The sequence below is a fragment of the Megascapheus bottae genome, chromosome X (genome assembly GCF_031878675.1).
Source record: "Megascapheus bottae isolate mThoBot1 chromosome X, mThoBot2.hap1, whole genome shotgun sequence".
Classification (NCBI taxonomy): domain Eukaryota; kingdom Metazoa; phylum Chordata; class Mammalia; order Rodentia; family Geomyidae; genus Megascapheus; species Megascapheus bottae.
In genome coordinates this window covers 19,891,182-19,917,837 of record NC_143547.1, presented here as the reverse complement: position 1 = coordinate 19,917,837, position 26,656 = coordinate 19,891,182, and the positions used below count along the sequence as shown (strand labels likewise).

The window sequence follows — 26,656 nt, the reverse complement described above, 5'->3', positions numbered from 1 at the left end:
ATCAAGATGTTCTCTGTAACAGATGCAATCATACTGTGGCTCTCATTCATGTTGCTGCTACCTCAATGGAGTATCTTTAATATCCCAACATAACAACCTTCATGATTGGCTACCTAGGTCAATCCAAGCCACAAAAAAATTAAGCCAGTTTTGACTATGTGGCAGTAGTCAAAATGAAACAAATGAAAGATATATTTTGTTCAATTTATGTCTATATCTATTTTTTCCAGTCCTGGGCTTGATCTCAGAGCTTGGGCACTATCCCTGAGCTTTCTCAAGGCTAGCACTCTAGCACTTGAGCCACAGCATCACATCTGGCTTTTTCTGTGTTTGTGGTACTGAGGAATGGAACTCAAGGCTTCATGTTTTCCAGGCAATCACTTTACCATTATGCCACACTCCAAGCCCCTATATCTAAACTTTTAATAGTACCCCTGTTAGGGGTTAAAAGGCCTGATTTATAAATTTAAAAACTGAATGCTAAATATTGATTTAACATTCCTTTCTTGTCCTTCATCTGACCTTTTGCTAAAGCAGAGGATATCATTGGCCAACTAAGGGTAGATTCTACAAACAGAAAAGCAAGAAAAAAGTACAGTAATAGAAAAATTGTATGTAACTAATGCTACATAAGTGAAGAAAGAACATGAAGGTCAAATAAGAATAGTGCCTATGCAGGTAGTAATTTCAGTAACAACACTATGATACGCAGGACAAGGAAGCGATACAAATTCAGAAGCCCTACCCTCAGACGTTTTACTCAGTGCTGGTATTTGAACTCACGGTTTTGTGCTTGCTAGGCAGGCACTCTAACATTGGACCCACGAGCCCATCTCCTCAGACTTCAATTACCATTTGCTTTCTTATTTCTAAGCCATCTGTCATTTAGAGTAACACATAATTATGATTATAATTATTTTTACAGGAGGTTATCAATCATGTGTGAAACTTTTTTTTTGCCAGTCCTGGGCTTGAGCTCAGGGCTTGAGCACTATCCTTGGACTTTCTCAAGGCTAGCACTCTACCACTTGAGCCTCAGCACCACTTCCGGCTTTTTGCTACGTATGTGGAGTACCAAGGAATCGAACCCGGGTCTTCATGCATGCTAGGCAAGCACTCTACCACTAGGCCAAACTCCCGGCCTTCATGTGTGAAACTTTTTACCTGCTGATTAACACTATAGACTTCAACTATGTAAACTGAAAGTTCACAAATTCTGCAATCTATGATGATACTAATAGTAAACAGAGGAATAAAGCTAATCAGTTTATTTCCCTTCTTTGTTGATTTATGTGATTAAGTGCACTTACATAAGAATTTTCAAAATAAAGATTATGGAACAAGACTTAGGAAGTTGTAATAAATGCAGATAGCCATCATTAACTATATGATAAGGACCAAAAATAATTCTATCAAGAACTCCTGGTGATTTCGATGTATGGAAAAATGTGAAAATAACTGTATTGAATTATAAAGATAAAATGTAAGTATAAAAATATCATAGAATGCTAATTTTCTGTTACTAGCACTTATTTTTTATTGTATATATTTTAGGGCATGTAATGCTAAGTATTTAAAAGACAAGATAAGAACTTCAAGAATGATCTATGTATACATGCATCCATCCATCCATCCATTAATCTATCCACCAATCCCTCCACCTCACTAGGCATAATTACATGCTTAAATGAATATAATTCTTACGTTATGAAGCTCAAAAGCGATGAATGTTGCTTATAAAGTTGAATCACTCTTTCAGTGTCATCTGATGGTAACGCTTGGCTTATATTAATTCCAGGTGGCATTCTTCCACTCAGGTGGTAGATCATATCATAAACAGTCTTATTATATTTGGAGAAATCATTCTGTCTGGAGTACTTCTTAGGAGTCTTCACTGAATAACTCTTCATTTTTTGGACGTCTCTATGGGGAAAAAGTTTATAAATTGAAAATTCTTGAAATGATACTTGTGAAAACAAATGTTCAATGTTCAATGACTAAATAAAATGCTATTAAAAACCAACTAGGCAAAAATTCCAGAAATTCACCTCACTGCCAAAACTATCAAAAATTGATTTTAAATATTTCCAATAACATATTGTATCTCATTTAAACACATAGACTTGAATTATAAACTAACTTGAAAATTAAAAAGATATTTTATTCCTGTACATTTTAATTTACTAATTATATGAGTTATCCAAGCTATTAAAACTCACTGAGCACAAAAATTTAAATGAAAAACAGGTTAAACCAAAAGGTAGAAATCTTTTCAACTGGTCAAGTGCCTGTCTTGCAAGTGTGAAGTCCCAAGTTCAAGTCCTAGTACTATTAAAATGAATCATACATATTCACAAATATATGAATGCTTGATTTATTAGAAAGGAAACACTGTAGAAAGGACAAGGAAAAATGAAGATTGATGTTCAGTTTACTAGGTAAACCCCACAATAGTATCAAATCATTTGAATAAATACCATAAATGGTACTGAATCAACTAGCATTGGAAATAAAGAAATATCATGGGCTGGGAGTTTAGCCTACTGGTAGAGTGGTTGCCTGGCATACGAAGACCTTGGTTAGATTCCTCAGTACCACCTACATAGAAAAAGCCGGAAATGGTGCTGTGGCTCAAGTGGGAGGGTTCTATCCTTATAGAAGGTCCAGGGCTCAGGCCCTGAGTACCGGCCCCAGGACGGGCAAAAAAAAAAAGGAGTATCAAATATATGTTGAACTTTATCTAACATTGTGTAACAAAGAATAAATTTGGAGAGGATCAAAATATCAACTGTAAGAGAAAAAAAAAACAGTAAAGCCCTTGGGAGAAAAAGAAATTTCTTCATGCCTCAGAACAACACAAATCTAATCACCATTCATTAAGTAGAATACACTACAGAGAATACGTATAATACACACAATAAAAAACCTCAGATACAAAATACACATAAGTACTAGAAATAAGGAATAAAGAGGATACAATTTTTTTCATAGTAGGAAGATGTCATCAATGTATTGATGCCAGTATATTCAAATGCACAGGAGCAGGTGAAACCACTCAACATCAATAACAACAAATGTTGGTTCAAAAATCATCCACCTGAATGATCAATGCTGAAGGCTGACAATTTATATTTCTTAGTATGAACAGAACTAGAAAGGGCATATACTGTTTTGTGAGTTAGAATTAGAAAAATGGATTAGAAATATCCCCTAAAGGTGATCATATTTCTACCTTACGATAAAGTTCTATCTCACATACATGCCTTTCATAAATATACATCAAAACATATGTACTAAATATTTCAAAGCAGAATTATTCAGAATAGGAAAGTCTTAGGATAGCACAACTATCTTTCTAGAGGTGACTGTAGTAAACACATTTAATGGCCTAGAGTGCTCCGTTAAATGTAAAGTACTTCTACATGTAAATGTGTATATGAACACATGAATATAATATTGATCAAAAGACTTAGACACAGAGAAATGCAAACAATAATTCCTTATATGAAGCTTAAAATAGATAAAAGTAACCTGGGATGCTATAATTCAGACTAATGGGGAGAAAGAAGAGAAAGAAAATACACAATGGGATAGGAAGAATTTATTGATGACATTTTTTCCTATGTCTTGATTTAAGTGCTAGTTTCATAGGTGTATTTTTCAAGGATAATACTGTCTTTAGAATATTTGACAAAATTGATCAAAAATAAAATCAAACCTAAACTCAAGATAGTTTTCTTTGTGCTTTTGTAGTATATGCCCTTTGGCATATTGGGAATGTGATGCCTACACAGTAGATTTGCAGTTTTCTGTTCACATATATTTTTTTCATGATTAAAAATGTCTGGGTCTTCAAAGTATCTCTAGCACATAAAAATTAACAGACTTTCACAAATCAGTGTTCTGATTTTTTCTAGAATAAGAGGTAACATTGCTAATCATATCACTTGATTGTCTATTAAAAAAACAAATAGGGGCCGGGAGTTTGGCCTAGTGGTTAAAGTGCTTGCCTAGCATGCATGAAGACCCGGGTTCGATTCCTCGGTACCACATACGTAGAAAAAAGCCAGAAATGGTGCTGAGGCTCAAGTGGTAGAGCTCTAGCCTTGAGAAAGTCCAAGGACAGTGCTCAGGCCCTGAGCTCAAGCCCAGGACTGGCAAAAAAAAAGGTGGTGGGAGGGAGGACCAGGAGTTTGAAATAGTGGTAGAGTGCTTGCCTAGCATGCACGAAGAGCCGGGTTCAATTCCTTGGTATTACATACATAGAAAAAAAATGCCATAAGTGGTGCTGTGGCTCAAGTGGTAGAGCTCTAACCTTTAGGAAAGCCCAAGGACAGTGCTCAGGCCTTGAGTTCAAACCCAGGACTGGCAAACAAAAATGGTGTGAGGGGAAAGGCCTGAAGTGTGGTCTACTGTTACAGAGCTTGCAAAGCACTGATTTGATTCTTTGTTACCACACACACACAGAAAAAGCCAGAAGTGGTGCTGTGGCTCAAGTGGTAGAGTGCTAGCCTAGAGAAAAGCCCAATGATAGTCCCTATGCCCTGAGTTCAAGCCCCAGGACTGGTAAAAGAAAAAAAAAGGAAAAATATATATATAACATAATCCTTGGGAAATTTATGAATAATAGTTAACATTTACCAAGCCCTTACAGTCTAAGCTCTGTTCTAATACAATTTAAAGGAATCTATTAACATATTGCAGTATTACAACATCCTTATAGATATGATCATGTCCATTATTACCCTGTCCTTGTCTGTGAGGAGTGGAAAAAAATGGAAAGAACATTTTTTATAATTTTTGGAGCTCTCAGATTGAATGATAAAATCATTTTAGTGAAAGTTTGATGCTTTATCAGATTTTATGCACTTAGACTAAATCAGAAGTCCTTTGTGAAAATAGGTTTTAAATAGTCGGAACCCTTCTTTCTATACACTTCCTAAATCCTGTAGATGCTGAGAAATATTTGTTAGAGTACAATCCTAGAATAACACCAATATGTATTATATTCACTTTTCTCAAATGAAATGGGATTTTCAGTTGAATCAAATGTTCATTGCCACCATTTAAAAGGTTGAAGTGGACTCAAATATTGAGCAGGCTTTTCATAACAATGTTTCACACATATCGTATTCTATTATATTTTTCAATGGTTATGTCTTTTTTTATTGTAGTCAATATAGAGAGGTTACAGTCATATTCGCCAGGTAGAAGGAGCATTACTTCACACACATTCAATGGCTATTTCTATTTTCGTATTTTGGAAAGAATTTTAAAAATAAGTCCTAAAGGACTATTAGTATTGAATACATACTACAATACTAGAAAATAAACAACAATAGAAGTAGTTGAATTGGTTTTCTATGTGCATTATCTTCCAACTTAACAAATGATCTGCACCCTGTTGCCTGCTGCTATGAATTGGTTTCTATAGCATGTAATTACATACACTAACTACAAAGCGAAGTTGCATTTCTCTGCCTCTCTCCCTGGTTCAATCCAATCCTAAATTCCTTTCCTCTTTCCTTCCTTCCCTTTGTTCCTTCATATTATACTTTCTAATTAAATTTGTTTTCGTATTTTGCTGTTACAGCAATTCTTTTTCTCTGTTCCCAGAGTCCTACTCAGGATTGAGCCCTCAGGAGAAAACCACTTACTAAGAACCCCATATACAACCAGAAGCGATTTTTGTCTCAGCAAATGTACGAATTACAACATAGAAAATTAAATATGAAATGTAAGGCAACATAATTTGTTTAAAAGTTTCAGTATCTTGAATGGATTAATAAAAAATATATCAAAAGTCTAATTTTAAAATGACCCATGACCAAAAAGAGGATTGAAGTAATCAAATAAATGAAGAAGTCAATTCAAGGCTTATTTGAGAAATTCAGTAAAACTAAAGTGATTAAGCAAGAAAAATCCCACAAAACACCTCAAACAAATAGAAATCATGAAAATGAAGTGGTCAATATGCCTAATAAAAAGCTAAGTGAAAACAACACCAATAAAGCACACCAGGAAGAAGAGAAAAACAACAGGGACTGAAACAATATTGACTTTTTTTATATTCAGAGGGAAATCAAGGAAAAAAACATGGTAAGCGATCGTACCCACAATATCCAAGACATTTGTAATACAACTAACAGACAAGAATCTATTAAAAGAGGAAACTGATATATAGATTAATACAAGTTCTAGGTATTTACTCAAGGCAATCAAACTGACCATAGAGATACCAGGCACTTCTCCATGTTTATGGTATCATTACTAATACGAATCAATTCACAGAATCAACCTTGATGTTTGTTCATATATTACTTTAATTTAATAATTAATAATTTAATGTTAATGAAATAAAATAAAATGTAAATATTTTATGTAAAATAAGTGTGGGATAAAGGATTTGCATTCGTATTGTTTATTCTTATTGAGAATCCCATCATTATTTAATACTGTTTTTCATGTAAAAGTATCCCACTGAATAAATTATACTTTACAAGATGGTCCAAAACAGTAAATATGAGAAACACATAAATGTCACCTTCTAACAGTCTCTGGAATCTTTATTAAGTGAGGTCCACCTGGCCAGCCGAAGAGACTGAACCAATTTTGGGCTGCATGCACAATCTTCTGGAAAAATACATGTGCCTTTGATCCTGTCTCAGGTAGAAAGAATTGCTCATTTTTCTCTTCGGCTGCCATTGATCTTTCATTTGTTTTCCTCATTTGTTCACCTGCAATCGTGCTGATATATTCACGTGTTATCTCCATACCTAGAATTCACATTTGTGTATAAAAATGATTACTTAACAATAGCAGCAATTGGTATTTATATTTACACAAATGAAATACATTCTATATAGTATTTGATTTTGAAAGACTTCTGAATGAATTTCTCATATTAGAATTATGAAAACACAATTATCTCAAATATTCAAAATCATTTTTAAGATCCACAAATTTCAGTAAAGTGTTACATTATATTTTCATCATAATGGTAAATAAAAATGATGTATTTCCCCAAACAGAACATTTCACTTTTAATTACATAAGAAAATGTCAGGAAGTTTTTTTTCCATATATTTTTATTGTAATTAATAAAAAGGTTACATGATATTTGCCAGATAGATGGTGCATTAATTCCCATACATTGATACCCTTTCACATGTCTTGATCCCCATTTCCCTCCCCCCACCCCCACCCTTCATCTTGTTTTCCCCCCTTTCCCTATCCAATTTCAAATAACCAAATACAAATATATCCGATATATCAGGTAACAAAGCGAGATACTGTAACAATATGAGATAACCAAGGGACAGCAAAAGAGATGAGAGATAACATAGTACATTAAGAAGAACAATCATTCACTATATGGCTTATGTTTCTATATCCTAGAGATCCTTTCATATAGTGTCCTACTATATGGCCTTTTGTATCAAGGTTTTGCTGTATTGCAAATCTCTGCTAGGAGAGCCCAAGGTTTCTACTGATTATGACAAATGAGGGAAATCATTGAGTCTAAGTTCCTTTGAGTCTGGCTTACTTCACTTAATATGATCTTTTCTAAGTCTTTCCATTTCCTAATAAATGGGGCAATGTCATTCTTTCTGACAGCAGCATAGAATTCCATTGTGTACAAATACCACATCTTGTTGATCCACTCATCAACTGAGGGACATCTAGGTTGGTTCCTTATCTTTGCTATGGTAAATAGTGCTGCAATGAACATTGTTGTGCTGGTGGATTTAGTATGTCAGGAAGGTTTTTTATCTTTTATTTTACTAGACAAAATTTAACTTCGAATGGAAAAATTATGGAAACAAATATTCAAAGTTTTGTTTAAACCATAGATACAATGGAATATTTTGAGGTTGTGGGATTCTCAAGAACATTAAATTATTTTGTAATTTTTCCAAAATATTTGCATATGTAATGGTGGAAATGTCTAGGCTTACTAAAAGTATCATATTATTTTATATGGCTTTCAATGAAAGGGAAATTTTTCTATTATGCCTATCTAGGGATGGATTTTTATTGGACTTATTAAGTAGTTGCACAAAGTGGTTACCATTCCATAAATCAAATAATGAGTACAATGCTTCCTGGACAATGTTACCTCTTCCTTCACTTTCTCCCATTTTCCTCTTCCTGTCCTTGCCCTTAAGTTGCATAGTTCATTTTTTACACATTGTACATTGAATATCATGACTACATTTACCTGTCTTTCCTCCACCCCTGTGCCCCATTTTGCCCCTCCCTTTAAAATAGAAAAAAAGAAAAGAACAACAAAAACAAAAACAACTAATATCACCAGTGGTGACAACAGCAAAAACAAAAACAAGTTTCCATTTCCTGAAATTTGTTTTGGTAAGTAGCATTTTAGATCTTCACAGCAGTTATGTCTTTGGGTTCCACCCCTAAGGGTATCCTCCTTTAGTCTGTGTATAAATGTAAAAGCTGTAAATAAGTTGTGAGTACATTTGTGTTTAGATTTAAATTCCATGTGTGAGAGAAAACATGTACCTCTCTGTCTTTCGGAGCTTGGCTTATGTCACTTAACATGATTGTTCTAGGTCCATCCATTTCCCTACAAATGACATAAAATTATTTCTGATCGATGAGTAAAATTCCAATATGTATAGATGGAACATTTTGAAATCCACTCATCTATTGTAGGATATCCGGACAGTTTCTATAGCTTGGCTATTGCAAATATTGCAGCAATGAACATGGATGTGCAAGTGTCTTTACCATATCTTGACTTGTAATGCTTTGGGTAAAAGCCCAAGAGTGCTATGGCACTCTATGGTAATCTAAAAACTGTCATCTATGGTTGTTGTACTACTGAACAGTAGGGTTCTCTTCTATTTCCCTGGCAACATTTGTTATTGTTCAAATTTTTAATGTGATAAATCTAACTGGGATAAGATGCAAAATCAGTCTTGAGTTGTTTTCCTTTGTGGTCAGAGATACTGAGCATTTCCTTGTGTGATTATATGCCATTCTCCTGAGATATCTCTCTTAAGCTCCTCTGAGCATTTATTGATTGGTTTATTAGGTTTGGGGTGGAGGGATTAATTTCTTCAGATTCATGTATATTTTAGATATTTGGCCTTTGTTAGATATCCTGCTGGTTAAACCTATTTTCCTGGTCTGCTAGCCTTCTTTATAATTTATTATGTCCTTTACTAGGCAGAAACATTTTAGTTTGATGTAACCCCATTAGTCAACTCTCTCTCCTATTTGCTGTGCCCCCTGGGACTATTTTAAAAAAAGTTCCTCCCTATGCCTGTTGGAAGATGGTTATTCGAACAGTTCACTAAACATGATATTCATCCTAGATCTTTGCTCACTTATTTCTCAGAGAAATAGCCTTAGAGTCACCTCTAGTTCAGTAGCTCTCAAACTTCACAAAGTGCACCAAGAATATCAAATCAAATGGATAGAGGAACACATGGTAATTAGCATTTTAGCTGAATATTACTTCAGTATTTACTCTACAGCACATAAACCAGTATTCTTCCATCTTTGGGCTAATACACTTAAGAAATAGAACTATATGGCACATATTACAGTCTAGGAAAGAGTGATATGATCCTAAGACCTCAGAGATCCTGGCGAACCTTTGGTATTGATCATTGCATTGAAGAGAATTTCCAAAGGAGACAGATCATTTAAGACTAAGATCAATTCATGTTAGTTTGTTTCATGAATTTCTTACTTGGGAAAAACAAATTTTAAATTAAAATATATAGATAATATAATGGACTCAATTTGAGAAATACACTATACATTGGTCACATACCAACGAAAAGATTTCCCCTTGTAATGTCAGCCTCACTGTATTTAGAAGCAATGGACGTCCTTATTGAACCTGAAGAGTAGAGTTTATAATCTCGGTAAGGAATCATAAAGCTGCTTCTTGGCTTCATGTGATTTATATCCTTTTCTAGAAATGACATATTGGGCTAAAGTAAGTCAGTCAATCATGTGTGGAATTCATTATCCAATTACTAAACTTGAATTTTATACTTATCTAAAATAAAGTGAAAATCTAAACATCAATTAAACATGATAACAAATATGAAAACCATCATAATAAGTATTATAGTTTCCTAAAGTGATTACAATTTATTTGAGAAAACAATTGTTATAATATGTCAAAGTAATTGAAGAAAGAACAATGTTCATTCTTAGCATAAACAGGTGTGCTTAAGACATTTTACCAAGCAACTGAAATTATTTATATATGATCTTCAAAATAGGCTATAAAAATGTCACTAACAAATGTATTCTTAGATGCCTTTCTGAAACATCAACAAGTAGGAACAGGGGCTCACATCTGCAGTCCAGAAGTTAAAGAAAGGAGGATCGTGGGCCTGGGCTGACCTTGAATCATGATCTCCTATCTAAGAGTCCTAAGTAGCTAGGATTATAGAAATATGTCATTAAGCTTTAAAATATTTTTGATATTCAAAATATATAACACAAAATGTAATCCCTTTCTGAACATGTTTAGCTTCTTGAGGTTTCATAATTTAGATGTTCCATTTTATAATGCTGAATGAATACATATTTTTTATCTTCCAAATACTGTGGGAAGCATAAACATAGGGAAAATAATAAGAGAAACAATTCTCATGCTCCCAAGTTTTTAGATGTAATATCTGAAAAAAGATATAGATAATAAGCATGGTAATTCAAAAATCTGGAAGGGCCATGGCCAGAATTTCACAAAACTACAAGAGCATACAATGGAAATATAAATCTCTTACATTCTCTTCTGTGTGCAGATATGAATAATCCGATAAGAAAAAATGTTTCAGTCACAGGAAAAATGATACGAAAAATATAAGAATTCAAAGAATCTTACTATGATTTAAGCCCAGAGTGATAGATGCCCAGAAGTGAGAATTAAACCAGTTGTCACGTCTATTACATCAGGGTCTTACTGGACTCATCCTATTGTCTATGATATTCCATGCTAAGATTTTTGAATTTTTTGTTTGTAGAAAGTCTTCCTATATGGCACAGGCCGACCTCAAACTCATGATTCTTATGACTCAGCCTCCTCAGTGCTGGTACTATAACCGTGTGTCACCATGCATGTCTCATGGGCAGATTTTGTACATGAAAATGACCAGACACAACTTTCAGTTTATAAGTATCCCTTAACAAGAGTGTGAAGGATACCTTTTTGAATAAGGGGAAGGAGAATATTATATATATATATATATATATATATATATATCAGAAAGGGGAGTTAATTTGGCTTATGTTGGTGAGAGAGAAGTACCTTAGGAAAAAAGAAGAAAGTCAACTCTGAGTGTATATGAGTGAAGATATAGACCATAAACTATAATTCAAGGGACAATGGACAAATGGAAAGATTAAAGAACACATACAGAAGAAAAAGGTTTCATGAAAGATGTTAAGAAGCAATCAAAAGTGGTTTGAAGAACTCAAGAAAATTATGATATGAAGACACCCAGAGGGAGGTATTAATCTCTAAACAAATGATATCTCTTCTATTAAGTCATTCTAAAATACCAGGATAAGTAGTAATCTGTAAACCAGCCCATATACTGAACATTGCACTGACTTCTATGTATAGTTCTTTTCTATAATAATTTCTATAATTTGTGTAACTTTCACTTAATTGCCAACTTCCAAGATTAGGAGACACATATTCTATACTAAATGTTAAACATATGGTAATGAGAGATGAGAGAGAAATAGCTCTTAAATTGATTGATGGATTGATTTATTGATGGATTGCTTGTGGTAGAAGAAAATACCAGGGTATTCTACATGTTAGCTAACTTCTCTATCACTAAGCTGTATCTACTGGTGTTAATTTTCAATTCACTCTGTATTTATAAGTTGGCTTTCAATAAGAAGAACCTACACAATGGGTGTAAAAGAAAAGGACTTACCATCTTTTAAAATAACTTTTTGCTTATCAATATGAGCAGCCAGATATGGATAGATAGTAAGAATGCAATTTTCAGCTGTAGCAGCAACTGGAAGTGAAAACCTAAAAGTAAAAGCATTGCAATATTAAAGTTTTTTTATGCAGCAAGCATTTAATTGAGACTGACTATAATGTACAATAAGCAACAAATTCCACAATGGAAAGATGTGAAAACAGTGAAGTTAAAATTATTGTACAAGTTTTAAGAACATGGCATTTATGCATTCAATTTTTTAGACTATGAATCATTTCTCAAATTTTGGCTTAGGAATGATGACATTAGGGAAAACACTATTTTTTCATATAATTTTATTGTAATTAATAGAAGGGTTACATGGTATTTTCCAGACAGAAGGTGCATTAATTCACATACATTGATACCCTTCCACCTGTCTTGGTCCCCATTTCCCCCCCACCCCTCATCTTGTTTTCCCCCCTTCCCTATCCAATTTCAAATAACCAAATAAAAATATATCTGATATATCAGGTAACATCAACAAAACAAGGAGTTGGTTCTTTGAAAGAATTAACAAAATTGACAAGCCCTTAGCAAATCTTACCAAAAAAAGAAGGGAGCATACCGAAATAAACAAAATCACAGACGAAACTGGTAATATCACAACAGAAATTACCAAGATCCAGAGTATCATGAGGGAATACTTTTCAAACCTTTACGCCAACAAATTTGAAATCTAGAAGAAATGGATGAATTCCTAGCCAATATTAACATACCCACACTGAACCAAGAAGAACTAACCCAACTAAACAGGCCTATTTCAAGCACTGAAATAGAAATGGCAATAAGAGACCTTCCACCTAAGAAAAGCCCAGGGCCAGATGGATTCACAGCTGAATTCTATAAGGTCTTCAAAGCAGAGCTCACACTAATACTCCTCAAGCTCTTCAACGAAATTGAAAATGAAGGTTCTTTACCAAATTCATTCTATGAAGCCAGTATAACCCTCATCCCCAAACCAGACAGAGATTCATCAAAGAAAGAGAACTATAAACCTATTTCTTTGATGAACATCGATGCAAAACTTCTCAACAAAATACTGGCCAACCGTCTACAACAACTCATCAAAAAAAATTATACAATATGATCAAACAGGATTCATCACAGGGAGGCAAAGCTGGTTCAACATACGCAAATCAATTAATATAATTCAACACATCAACAGGAGCAGGGACAAAAATCACATGATTGTCTCAATAGATGCAGAAAACGCATTTGACAAGATCCAACACCCCTTTATGTTAAAAGCTCTGGAGAAACTAGGAATCCATGGAACATTCCTCAATATAATAAAGGCTTTGTATGACAAACCCACAGCTAATATTATAATATTAAAGTTTTCAGGTTCAGCAAATACAAAAAAATATTTCTAATTTTCCAAGATACTTTTGTTGATGGAGATACATTTTTTTCTCTCCACTTGTTTTTATGGAAATAACCAACTACTCTATGGATCAATAGCCTTTAAATTATTTATTTTTTAAGTTCTTAATACATACTATAAATGTCATTAGTAGCAGAATAATTAATAGCTTAAACACATATCTCTAATTACTTGTCTATCTTTACTAAAAATGGTAAACTCTTATGCTTATTTCTTCCAATTTTTCAGGAATTAAATGTGATAAACCTGTGAAAAATTGCCTGGTAATTATAATATTTTATCACTTCTCAATATTGTATGAAATACTGTGGTGACCTGTCAAAAATATATCAAGCACCATGACATCCTTTTATATTTATCATCTTTACAAGGTTCTACTCACTTCTGTTTGTATTATTTCTAGGCAGATCCTGCATTCTAAATGCAGTCCTAGAATATGCTTTAAATAAACAGAAAAAGGGCTAAAATGCAAAAAAGTAAGATTCCAAGTATTTTTATCTTTTATTTATGCATTTATAGATGTTTTTATCTAGTCTTAGTATGGGTTTTAGTTCAAATATTTCACTATAAAGCAGCTAGGAAAATGCATGTTATCAAAATTGGCACTGCTTATGAAGCAATAAAAGAAATTATTGCTAATACTACTTAGAAACTTATTAACTACTTAATTAACAACATATTTCTATATACAAATCTGAATAAAATTTGAAATGCTACTTCTTGAGTAGATCTAATGTCTAGAGAAAATAGTCAAGTCAAATCAGGTATTGAATATGGATCCTGAATGCCATACCATTTATTTTCTGACAAAGAACTGTTTCAAAATTATCTAGAAAAGAAGATTCATTATTGTGTGCCACTAAACATGTTTTTAGTTCAATATTGTGTATTATACAACCTTGTAGCATTCTTAATATACATTAAAATTTTTATTTTAATTTTAGCATATTTGTCTTAATAAACTATCAAAATCTTCCTTTTCAAATAATGGGTGATATATTAGGAATAGGTCTTAGATCTCTCACTTTGTATTGGGTAAAGTTTCAAAATATAAAAGACAATTTCATATGGTGTAAATTTGGGATTACAGTAAAGTATAAGTATAAAGAATCTGTGTTTGAATAAAGTAATTTACATCTCAATGGACAACATCAGGTTTTATCTAAAAGAAAAGAAGGCATCTAGCTTAATGATTCCTGTAGTAACACCATTTTCTGCCAAATATCTATCTATATTTCAATGCTTACTCTCTCCTGATGGCATTATTTTTTTATTCAGACTTTCTAGGTCATGTGCTCTATAAATTTTACTGTGCACAAAAGTTACCCAGGAACATTTAAAAATATGGATACTGATTTCTTAGATGTGAAATGACAGCTAAAATTTATACTTTTTAGCATGTCTCCAGGCTAGAGAGTTCATGTGAATCAGAACTTGTTAAATATGGTATTTGCAGGTTCCACTCTAGTCTTAGTCAACTGTGACCACTGAAAGCAGAGCTCAGACTGTTTTATTTAGCCCTGAAAATTAGTCGTATGTAGTCTATGAAGAGTCTTAAACTCAGCTTGCCCAGGTCAACTACAAGATAACCTATCTCAGATCTTCTCAGCGATAAGAAGACATCTATAGTCTAAACCCTTCCGTGTGATTTTAATACCCAGTCCAAGCTGAAAATCACTGCTTGAGAATGAAAGAAAATGCCAGTATCTTACTACTTCCCAAAATCTACTTAACAGATACCATTTAGACTCATGCCTTTTAACTTAAATTTTAATTTTCAACTAACTATGTCAGCTCTTTCATAAAATAGCTGATGTTCTTTCACTCTAAAGTTACTCAATGCTACTCAATCTAAATCTACATAGTAATCAAAGAAAGGATATAGCTAATTTTGAAAATAATAGAAATATTTTAAATGTGAGATTAAAAACTAGAAAGTTCTAACATATTTCAACTCTGTGAATTTTCAAGTTATGTCTGTTATTTGCTTAATGAAAAACTGCTAACCCATGTTAACTCCGTGTTTACTCCGAACATGTATATGCTGCTATACTTTAGGGTTGAACATTAATCAGAGAAAAATGTGGTTCATTTTGATATTAGGATTCCTGTGAATTTAAACACCAAATTTACAACTTTATTTTTGTCAAGGTTTAGCTAAAGTACCAGGTAAGCTGTATCAAAACAAGAGCAAATAGGCCTATTTCATTATAATTACAAGCTTCTACTCAATGTAATGTTTTCTCTCAGCTTGGAAACTGTGGTGGAAAATAAGGAATTTCACTATTCTGGCACAGCTTAAACTTTTTGATCTCTGTGTGAATTCTTGTAACAGAGACATTTTTAAACATAAGAATAAACATCAATTCTAAAATTCAATGTAAACAATTTGGACATTATCCAAAGTAATTTTCACCCTCATGACAACTGAATTTCTAATTCTTGCCACTTTTCCCTTCCTGTTCCAAACTCTATGAAAAATAACCATTTGCCCAAGAAATACTTCATAAATATTTTACTTGTGGAATGTCCATATCATTATACTGTCTATGGTTATCATTTTGGAAAGCTAGAATAGTACTTCTAAACTTAAGGTTAATGCTAAAATAGAATTAACTTCTTTCAACATGCCACAGATTACTCTACACCTTTATGAGCGTTTTCTCATCTAATTCTACAACGACCATCTGTCTGCTCAAATATCACATCCACTGAAATGCTTTATCTGTATAATAACTGGAAGTATTTTATTTAATTCCTAGGATGACTATATATTCTATAGCTTAATAATTTCTTTCTCCACTATAGTGGTAGCTCCATGAGGGCACACATTGTTGGGTTACAACAATATAACCCCACAGTAAAACTAAATGGCTAAAAAAAATGGATGAGAAAAAAGTCTGATAGTAAAAAAGCTTTTACATAATTAAAGGGAAAATGCTACACTGGAAGCAGTGATTTTTGTTTTGCTTTGTTTTTGTGTTTTATTTCCGTGTAGGAGATAAGTAGCTGACCTTGTCATTTTCAAAGTTGATGACTATTATGTTATGAAAGCACAATCAGGCAATAACTTCTCATTTCATTCATGGTAAATGCTCAAATCACTGCAATAGCCTCACATACTCTACACTATGCATTTCTTTTTTTAATATTTTTATTGTAATTAATAAAAGGGTTACATGATATTTGCCAGATAGAAGGTGCATTAATTCACATACATTGATACCCCATGCAGTTCTTAAATCACTTTTCTCCTATAGTCCTCATTCTTTCCTCATCCCTCTTCAATTATACAAGCTTTTGGGGAAAAAAACTACCTTCATGAAATCACATCAGGTATTTGAAACTCTGAGGATACACATAGCTCTCTGTCACCTTCATTTCACTTCTTGTGACTACATTTAACGCTCTTAACAAAACCTCTTGTTATCATCCTATGTCACACTACACCCAATTGGCAGCTGTTATTGGCAGTCCTTCTGACCTTATTATACTGTCTTTCCCCCCTATGGCTTATATAACTTATGTTAGAAAATTTGCCTCTTAGTGTATGTCATCTGTTTCCCCCATAGACTCTTTTTTTTATTTTTTTTGCCAGTCCTGAGCTTGGGCTCAAGGCTTGAGCACTGTCCTTGGATTTTCTCAAGACTAGCACTCTACCACTTGAGCCTCAGCACCACTTCCTGCTTTTTTGCTATGTATGTGGTACCGAGGAAGCGAACCCAGGTCTTCATGCATGCTAGGCAAGCACTCTACCACTAGGCCAAACTCCCGGCCCCTCCCCCATAGACTCTTATTTATATAAGCAGTAATCACTAGTGCTTAGAATAATGTAGACCACATGGTAGCTATTCAGGATATGTTTGATGAATTAATGCTTTAAAATTTGTCCAGAATGACAAATTGTTAATTGAAAATAGTATTAAAAAACATTTGGATAAGTCAGTAAGAAAGGTGTTTTGCTTAACTCTAGTCCATCATTGACTTTGGGTTATGCTGAATTGAGTACTAGTATGTTCCCATTATCCAGCTGCAATTTAAATATGTATTATGTACTCAAACAGCTATAATGAAAGATATAATTTCAAAAACTATACCCTTTCCTTGTTTTTATCAATTATTTAGTTTTTCATTTTCTACTTTTTTACTTTCTTCTATTTTTTACATACTTCAATATTTAGTTTTTAAAGAAATAATAGTCAATACAAACTTGAATAATCTTGTCAATGATTAATTGTTTTAATATTTAATTTTAACCTTTACTTTAATATTAATATTATTGTAATATTTCTTAGAATGCTCCCCACAAATATCTATTTGTGGAAACTTCTCAGACCCTATTCAAAATAAGGTACATACCTCAATCCATTCCCTTATTCTACCATATAATGTGTTTAAAATTCTTGTATATAATCACAAGGCACATAAAGTCAAAACAGAAACATTTCAAACCCAGGAAAAAATACAAGAGTATATATTTTAGATGCTCATGAGTAAAATAACTGACAAATATAAAACACATATTTTTCTTTCTCTTCTTCTTCTCCACTTTCTCCTTAAACTAACATGTGACTTCATATGCCAAAAGTAAAAATTATCAAAAAGAAAAATACTGAGTTGATGATGAAATAGTAAATAATAATATTACCTATAATGAAGGTTTATTTGTAAAACAGCGATGAAAGGAATTTCATTGCTATATTCATCACATTGCTCATTCAAAAACTATTTCTAATAGAACTTAAATTATTTTATATAAACTTTACCAAAATATATGCTTTGTTCTTGTAGTATGTCTCTAAATTCTGCAGAAAATATTTTTTAAAATAAATTATGTTTAAATACTTTTCATCTTGAAATCTTGTTGATGTATAATACACCATTTTAATAAAGCTTTTTAACAGCTACATTAATGCTGAATGTCAATGCAATGCATTTCTTAATTTAAATCATGTTGATGTTGTCTATAAACACTAATGTAAATAGTTGACTTAATATACTTTATAAGTATCAATGTATCATAAATTTATTTGTAATTAAAAAAGGGTAATACAACCCTTTCTGATGGATTCATATGCATTCAATTGATTTATGGTATAAACCTGGAGAAAATTCATAATTTTGCCTCATTAGTATATCAATAAAAACAAATGATAGTCCTGTTTATAGTGTTGATTCTAATTACCATAGGATCATATGTCAAATATTGAATTTTCATTTGCCTGCTGTATATATGTGAGAAAGAAACAACAGAGGAAGCAAAAGAGTAGGCAAACATATAGATTGCTTTTACTCCTTGAAAAATCCCTGTATAGTACATAGTAGTACTAATATCAGAAAGTATGCATATCATAAAAATTGCTGTAATAGTCTACTCCTCCACCTCAGCACCATCTCCCAACACTATTTATCAGTATGGGTCAAACCTAGCAATTCAGAAGTCTGCAATCTGAGGATAAAAGTTCAAAGTCAGCCTGGGCTAAAAATTATATATGATTGTTTTAACATAAAGTCAGCGGTCAGCCAGGTGATGGTGGCAGTAAGCTTATGCCTGCAATCCTAGCTACATAGGAGCCTGAGATCTGAGGATGATAGTTCTAAGCCAAACCAGTCAGGAAATCCATGAGACACTTTTCTCCAATAAACTACTCAGAAAAAGCCAGAAGGTGCTGTGATTCAAATGGTAGATAATTAGCCTTGATCACAAAGAAGTTCAGTGACAGGACCCACCCAGACCCCGAATTTAAGCCCCAGAACTGGAAGGGGGAGATGGAGAACACCAGAAGTCAAGCTATGCTTCAAGTGAAAGAACACAGTCCTTAAGGGGAAAAGCAAAATAAGAGCATGAGGCCCTGAGATCAAGCCTCAGTAAAAGCACCCTAGCACACATAGAGACCAGAACAAGAAGCTGCTTGAGCCTTCATACTTCATGCTCTATTTAACCCTCTTGCCCACATCATCATTCAATTTTACAGACCAAGAAGCTGATTATCTCAGAAATTTAGCTAACAAACCCATGACTGAATAACTCCTGTAAACCATTATTTTGCTATATCTCATGAGAGTGATTTTGTATTTTAAACTTTAAAATGAACTTTCATGTCCAAATGCATGATGGAAGTCTCCTCTCCTTTTAATATTTTACACTGATATAAAAGAGGTATTAATTTTCACTGTCAAATACAACATAATCTATACTTAAATATCTTACCAGTTATTTTTATCATCAGAAAACATAAGATTGGTGAAAAATGACACAGCTTTAGGTGATTTGAAGCTAAGATGGCAAGGGATCTTTCCATTAATTCCAGTATTGGACCCTGTGATAGCTCTGCCTTTTGGAAATGTCACAGAAAATGGTTGAATTTGATCATCATCAAGAAGCTTGGCTGTAGGAACCTGGAAATGTATTGTTGAATTCCTATTTAAAATGAAAAAAAAGTTAGCCCAAAATACTAGCAAGTAATTGAAATTAAATGAATCATCTAAGAAGTCATAACAACAAATATTCACAATAATGTCATTGATCATACATTTTTGATAACATGCTAATTTAACCATGTGAAGAACAAATAGAGATGATTTACTCTTTCTTTTGTTCTAACCCAGTGCTCATAATCAATGCCTATAATCCTAGCTACTCTGGAAGCTGAGATCTGTGCATTGCTGTTCCAAGACAGTCAGGGCAGTTAACCACCTGAAATTGGAAATGGAGCAAAGTAGTAAAGAGTGCTAGCCTTGAGCAAAGAGAAAAGCTCAATGGCAGCTCCCAAACCTGGGTGCAGGACCCATGACCGATGGGAAGAGGGAGGGAAAGAGGGGGGAAAATACAAAATCTGATTAAACACCATTTTTTAAATCATAGTACTGGGCTTTGAATCCTTGATCTGGCGCTTGCTAGGTACATTCTCTAATACTTGATCCATGCTCCAACCACTTACAATGTGTTTTAAATGATAACCATGATATTTGTGCTATTATTCTTACATATATTCTGTCAAGAATTTACCAAAATTCATAACTTTAATACATACAAATTTAGCCTTTGTACAGTAAATATTAACAGGTGCACATATATTTAATATTGTAATGAGTTAAATACTAAGCAATTGTTTAAGCAATTAAATGGTTAAACAATAATTTTACATAATAAGTATTCAAAAATCTAAGTATTCACATATTTCATACTATATAAAAGCATACATTAAAGATAGATCTTCCACAAATGGTTGTGGGAAAACTAGACATCTACACAAAGAAGACTTAAATTAGACTCCTTTCTCTGATCCTGTATTAGTGTTAAGAATCTTAACATAATACCTGAAACTACTACAGAAAAAATGGGGGAAATACTAGAACATATTGGCATAGGTGATAGCCTGTGAATAGAACTATAGTACCACTGAAATAAGGATTGACATATGGGATTGTATTAAACTAAAATGTGTCTCCACAACAATGGGAACAGTTACAAGAATATAAAGATAGCATACAGAATGGGAGAAACTATTGGTCAGCTACACATCTGACAAGGGATTAAAAATGAGAATATATAAGGAGCTCCAAAAGATAAATTCCAAAAGAACAAGCAATTTAACAAATGACTAAGTGAATGGAATGCATAACTCTCAAAAGAATAAGTCCTAATGGCCAATAAATGCACGAAAAAATTTCAGCATTTCTAGCAATATAAGAAATGCAAATCATATATTAAAAAAATACACTTATGGGGCGGGGAGTTTGGCCTAGTGGTAGAGCGCTTGCCTAGCATGCATGAAGACCCGGCTTCGATTCCTTGGTACCCCACATACATAGCAAAAAGCTGGAAGTGGTGCTGAGGCTCAAGTGATAGAAGGCTAGCCTTGAGAAAGTCCAAGGACAGTATTCAAGCCCTGAGCTCAAGCCCAGGACTGGCAAAAAAATACACTTAACATCCTATCTTTCAATATTTTCATCACCAGACAGTCCATGTTATTGTTAAAAGATTGTTTTCATGTGTTTCCATAGTGCATGTACAAGAAATTTTATACATATAATGAAATCTAATAAGAAACTATTTGAAACTGTTTCACTAGAAAAAAAATGACAGGGGACATTAAAAGCAGGGATACAGCATTGTGTGTTCTCTGCTGTGGACATAAAATTCCATGATATCATCAAATCAGGACTTACACAATTCCTTCAGCTGTTATTGTTTACCAAATATATTGTGCAGAAGATGATTACCAGAGTTAAAATTTGTGTCTCCTTATGTCAATAATGTTTACTATATTGCTTTAAGCATGTTCTGCATTTTGCTTTTTAAATTGAACTTCTCCCGCTTTTCAATAAAAACATTTTAAAAAGTCAATAAAAAGAAATGCAAATCATAATGACATTATTTGTTCTTATATTAATCAGAAAAGCAGTCATTAAGACACAATAATAAATGGTGATGACAATGGAAAGAAATAAGCCACTAATACACAATTGGTGGGTATGTAATTAGTGCGCCTATTATAGAATGTAGTATGAAGATTCCTCAAAAACTAAAAATTGCTATACAATCTGACAGTACAACTCTTGGGCACATATCTGAAAGAATTTGTGCCAGAATATAATAAAGACATCTGCACATTCATGTTCATTAAAGCACCGCTCACAATAAAAGCTATGGAATCAGCCTAGGTAGCCTTCAACTTAGGAATATATAAAGAAAATATGGTTTGTAAGCCAAAGGAGTATTATTCATCCATAAAGAATTTTTAAAGCATTACGATGTTTTCAGATAAATGGATTGAACTGGAGTTCATGTTAAATGAAGTAAGCCAGTCCTACAGGACAAAGATTCCAAATCCTCTCATATGCAGGATCTAGACTTAACACACACACACACACGCACACACATGTATTTATTGATCTATCTATCTATGATTAATTAAGGAACTATGTGGGGTTGATAATTGGTGGGGAAGAACGGAAAAATAATGGGTTAAACAATATCAAAATCTATTGTTTATGTGTGGAGATGGTACAGGCAACCTATTCTAAATTGTTAAACAACAGGAGTTAAACCAAGGAAAGTATAGAGTAATAGGGTGAAGACAGTCATTGTATAGTATTGTCCATATGTGACATAGCATGGTGAAAGCCCCTTGTATTTTGAAAATTTTACAAGATAGTTGTATATGTCTTGCCATGTTTAATTTCCATTCATAAATCCTTTCTGTTGAGATAACTATTGATTCCTTTAACATTTCTAGTAATTTATATAATTTCCATTTATTTTTGGATTAAGTCTTACTACGCAAACCCAGACTTATGGTCTTCCTGAATAATTAGGATTGCAGGTACTTTTCTCACATATAAATATGTTTCAAATTTGTAACAATCCATGTTATTGTTAGCATGTTTATGAAATCCTCCCTTCTCACAGGAGTTTAAAACACTAGGCTGTGAGTTTGGCCTAGTGGTAAGAGTGCTTGCCTAGCATGCACCTGGGTTCGATTCTTTGGTATCACATACATAGAAAAAGCCAGAAGTAGTGCTGTGTCTCAAGTGGTAGAGCTGCAACCTTGAAAAAACCTAAAGATAATGCTTAGGCCTGGAGCTCAAGCCCCAGGACTGGCAAAAAATACTTTGTATATTCCTATTTTGTACTTTGCTCACAAATTAGAAGATAGTAATTTCATGTTGTATGAAATGTCAAGTGTATGTTTTAAGAAAATATGTGGCAATTTGTTATATATTAGCACAAGGTTAATACACTGGAATTTATGCTTGCTAATTATTCCACAGAGACACACAAGAAAATACACTATGATACAAGTTAGTTTTTGTAATTTTTAACTCTTAATGAATCATTAAGTAGGTTAATAGCTCTTCCCAACTACAGAAACAAATCAAACTTTATATATAACTCATATATACTGACACAAACAAAATTGTGCACAAGATAAACTAAATCCAAATGAAATATTTACCTGAAATAGTTTTGAGGTAAAATATTGATATCTATTCCACTTGGTACATCCAATGGAACAGGAATAAAAAATACAAATGGTGGATCAAATGATAGCTTAGGTGATTTTATCTCTCCATGCAGACATATCAAACGATAGTAAAACAAGCAATCATTTAAACACATTGGGATATCAGCTCTGTATATTCCAGGTTTCTCTAATAAGAAAAAATGTTTTAGATTAGTTAGCACACAAAAATATATGGACTTATACCAAAGATATGGAACCAACCCAGATGCCCCTCAGTAGATGATTGGCTCATGAAGATGTGGTATTTATTATACACAATGGAATTCTATGCTGCCATCAGAAAGAATGACATCTCCCCATTTGTAAGGAAATGGAAAGACTGAAAAATCATGTTAAGTGAAGTAAGCCAGACCCAAAGGAAAATAGTCTCCATGGATTCCCTCATTTCTAATAATTAGTACAAACCCAGGACTCTCCCAGCAGAGGGTTACAATAGCTCAAAACCTAGATACATAAGGCCATATAGGATGAGGCCAAGTTAATGGACTTCACGGACATGGGAACAAGAGCTTAATTATAAGTGACTGTTGTTCTTAATGTACTATGTTTATTTTCTTTTCTCTTGTGTTGTCCTTTGGTTAATCTCATATTGTTACAGTATCTGACTTTGTTACCTGGTATATTAGATATATGTTTATTAATTTATTTGAAATAAGAGAGGAAAAAAGATGAGGGGAGGCGGTGGGGGAGGGAAATGGGGACAAAAACATGAGAAGGGGTATCAATGTGTGAGAAGCAATGCACCTTCTCTCTGGCAAATAAAACACTAACCCCTCCATACAATAAAATAAAATGTAAAAACATGTAAAATGTAAAAAATAAAATGTAAAAAAATATTTTATGATGCTTACAGCTCAATGGAGCAGAATTACTGAATCAGAAAAAGGATTGAACCTACTTAAGAATTTAAGACCCAATGAAGTATTATTGAAAAAGAATCCTGCCAAATGTACTTTATTACACATGGAGTAATTTCTTGAAAGATTTTCACTAGTTGATGGAGATAAATATTCTTGGGGAAGCAATATAAGAGGACTTCTTTTTTAATTTTTTTTTGTTATAAAGGCGATGTATAGAGGGGTTATAATTACATAAGTCAGATAATGGGTATTTTTGGGGGGACCATGCTACCCCTTCCCACTCCTCACATTCTCTCTCCCAGGTTTCCCTCACATCCCCACTCACAAGCTGAATAGTTCATTTTCAATACAGTGTCTAGTGAATGTCACTACTACACTTGTCCACTCTTTGTTCCAACATTTCTGTGACCCCTATATGCTCCCAAAGACAGATGAATGAACAACTAAGACAAAGGGAAATGAAAACAAAACGGCAACAAAGGAAAAAAAATCCCTTGTTCCCATTTCCTGGAGTTCCCTTCAATATTATTTTATATAATCAGATGTGCATACAGTACTTCTTTCTCAAAGCTGTTTTCTGCCTATTCATTTTAATATGAATAGTATGAAGATGAGTTCAGGAAACTGTCATGAGGATCCTAAGGGATATGGTGAGATTACAAAAAGGGCCCATTTACTCCCGAAGTTTTCAGATTAGGTAATGTCGCCAGGATTCACTGGCCAATTTCATCTGTTAGAAAAAGGTAAGTGGACCCATGTGTTAGAAAACTAAGTTCAACATGAGAAACTGAAACTTAGTTTCTGAGAACAGGGCATAACAGACACTAGGCAAGGCTCTTTCAAACCTGAATATCCAATGCAAATGTCTCATAGAGAGAAATACAATTAGGTGATCAGTGCAAATTCAAGTTTCTGTTTTAAAAAATCTATACCAATGTGGCCGTGTAGGAAATGGGGCCATCAATGGTATCATCTGAAGAATGGATCGCAATATTGTAGATTATGAATATGCAGGATAATGCTTCTAAATGAATGCTTGAGCCAGACAGAAAAGAAATCGACTTATTAGACCACCATTTCTCTCTGTTCTGGAAGATTTACTTAACAAACAATCTCATTAGATGGTCAATCTGTGATCATTGGGAAAACAGGGATGTCTGAAGAAAAAAAGAGAAAAGGAACAGGGGAAATAACAGGATTCATAGTTGCAATCACAAATGAGGATTGAGAAGACTATATAAAAAATTATACCTACACCTTCAGCTGATAAAATGACTTTAAATATGTGGTATTTGGGGGCTGGGAGCATGGCCCAGTAGTAGAGTGTTCGTCTAGCATACAGAAAGTCCTGGGTTCCATTCCTCTCTACCACATACACAGAAAAAGCCAGTTTTGATATGGCTCTAGTGGTAGAGAGCTAGCCTTGAGAGACTTCAAGCTCAGTGCCCAGACCCTGAGTGCAAGCACAGGACTGGCAATTTTTTTTAAAAAAAATGTGGAATTTTGAAGCACAATAAAATAATTTAATATATGAATAATAAATTGAAATTATATGCAAAGTTTAAGAGAAAAGTGCTTACTTGGAGAGAACTGTACAGTTATACAACACCTTTCACCTGGCTGCAGAGTTCCAATCAGTCTACTAAGGTAGAATACGCCTTCTTTAAAAAGATTGGCATTATTAGTAGGATCCATAGACCAATATACAATATTTTTGGAAATATTTTGTAAGACAAGAATCTGTATATGTAAAAAAAGAATTGTTTTAAAAATAGTAAGTGCAATATAAAATTTAGTTGTATTATCGTATCATGTTGATGGACCTATGTACACAGTAAAATGATTAAAAATGATAAGCCTAGATCAAAGGCCTTCAAAGTGATACTAGACCAAATGAAGGGATATGAAAATATGTTCATGATTCTGTAAGCAAGTGCTTAAAACACATTGAGATAGTACAAAATTATATCTTTGCTAACCACAAGAATGCAGAGTAACAAAAACCATCATTCTCATTGATGGTGATAATGAAAAATCCTGCAGTTTGGATGGCAATTCTTTATAGGTCAAGTCACATAACTACATTTAATCCTAGAATTCTAATCATATTTATTTACTTGAGTGAATTGACCATTTATGTTTATGCAAAAACATTTATGTGAATGTTTATATTGGTTTTATTCCTATTCACTAAACACTGGAATTTAAAAAATGAACAAGACTTCCTTCAACTAACGTATAGTACACTATATATGTATATAAACTATAGTATATCCACATATTTGAATAAAGGACAATGATAAAATAGATGAAGTACAAAGTAATGTAAAACATAGATAAATATTGACTATACATTTAGAGGTTCTCAGAACCTGGTAACTATTGATT

General features: G+C 33.3%; 1 protein-coding gene across 1 annotated transcript in view; it reads right to left on the bottom strand.

Moving 5' to 3' along the window:
- Cfap47 (cilia and flagella associated protein 47) overlaps positions 1-26,656 on the bottom strand; it is a 206,544-nt gene that overhangs the window by 111,476 nt on the left and 68,412 nt on the right. Inside the window, exons 24-30 of the mRNA XM_090325738.1 lie at positions 25,849-26,008; positions 23,340-23,535; positions 19,589-19,798; positions 11,940-12,040; positions 9,809-9,952; positions 6,545-6,776; positions 1,705-1,923 (exon numbers count right to left, since the gene is read on the bottom strand). Of these exons, the coding sequence (XP_090181864.1) occupies positions 1,705-1,923; positions 6,545-6,776; positions 9,809-9,952; positions 11,940-12,040; positions 19,589-19,798; positions 23,340-23,535; positions 25,849-26,008 (1,262 nt within the window). The remainder of the gene's footprint in view (positions 1-1,704; positions 1,924-6,544; positions 6,777-9,808; positions 9,953-11,939; positions 12,041-19,588; positions 19,799-23,339; positions 23,536-25,848; positions 26,009-26,656) is intronic.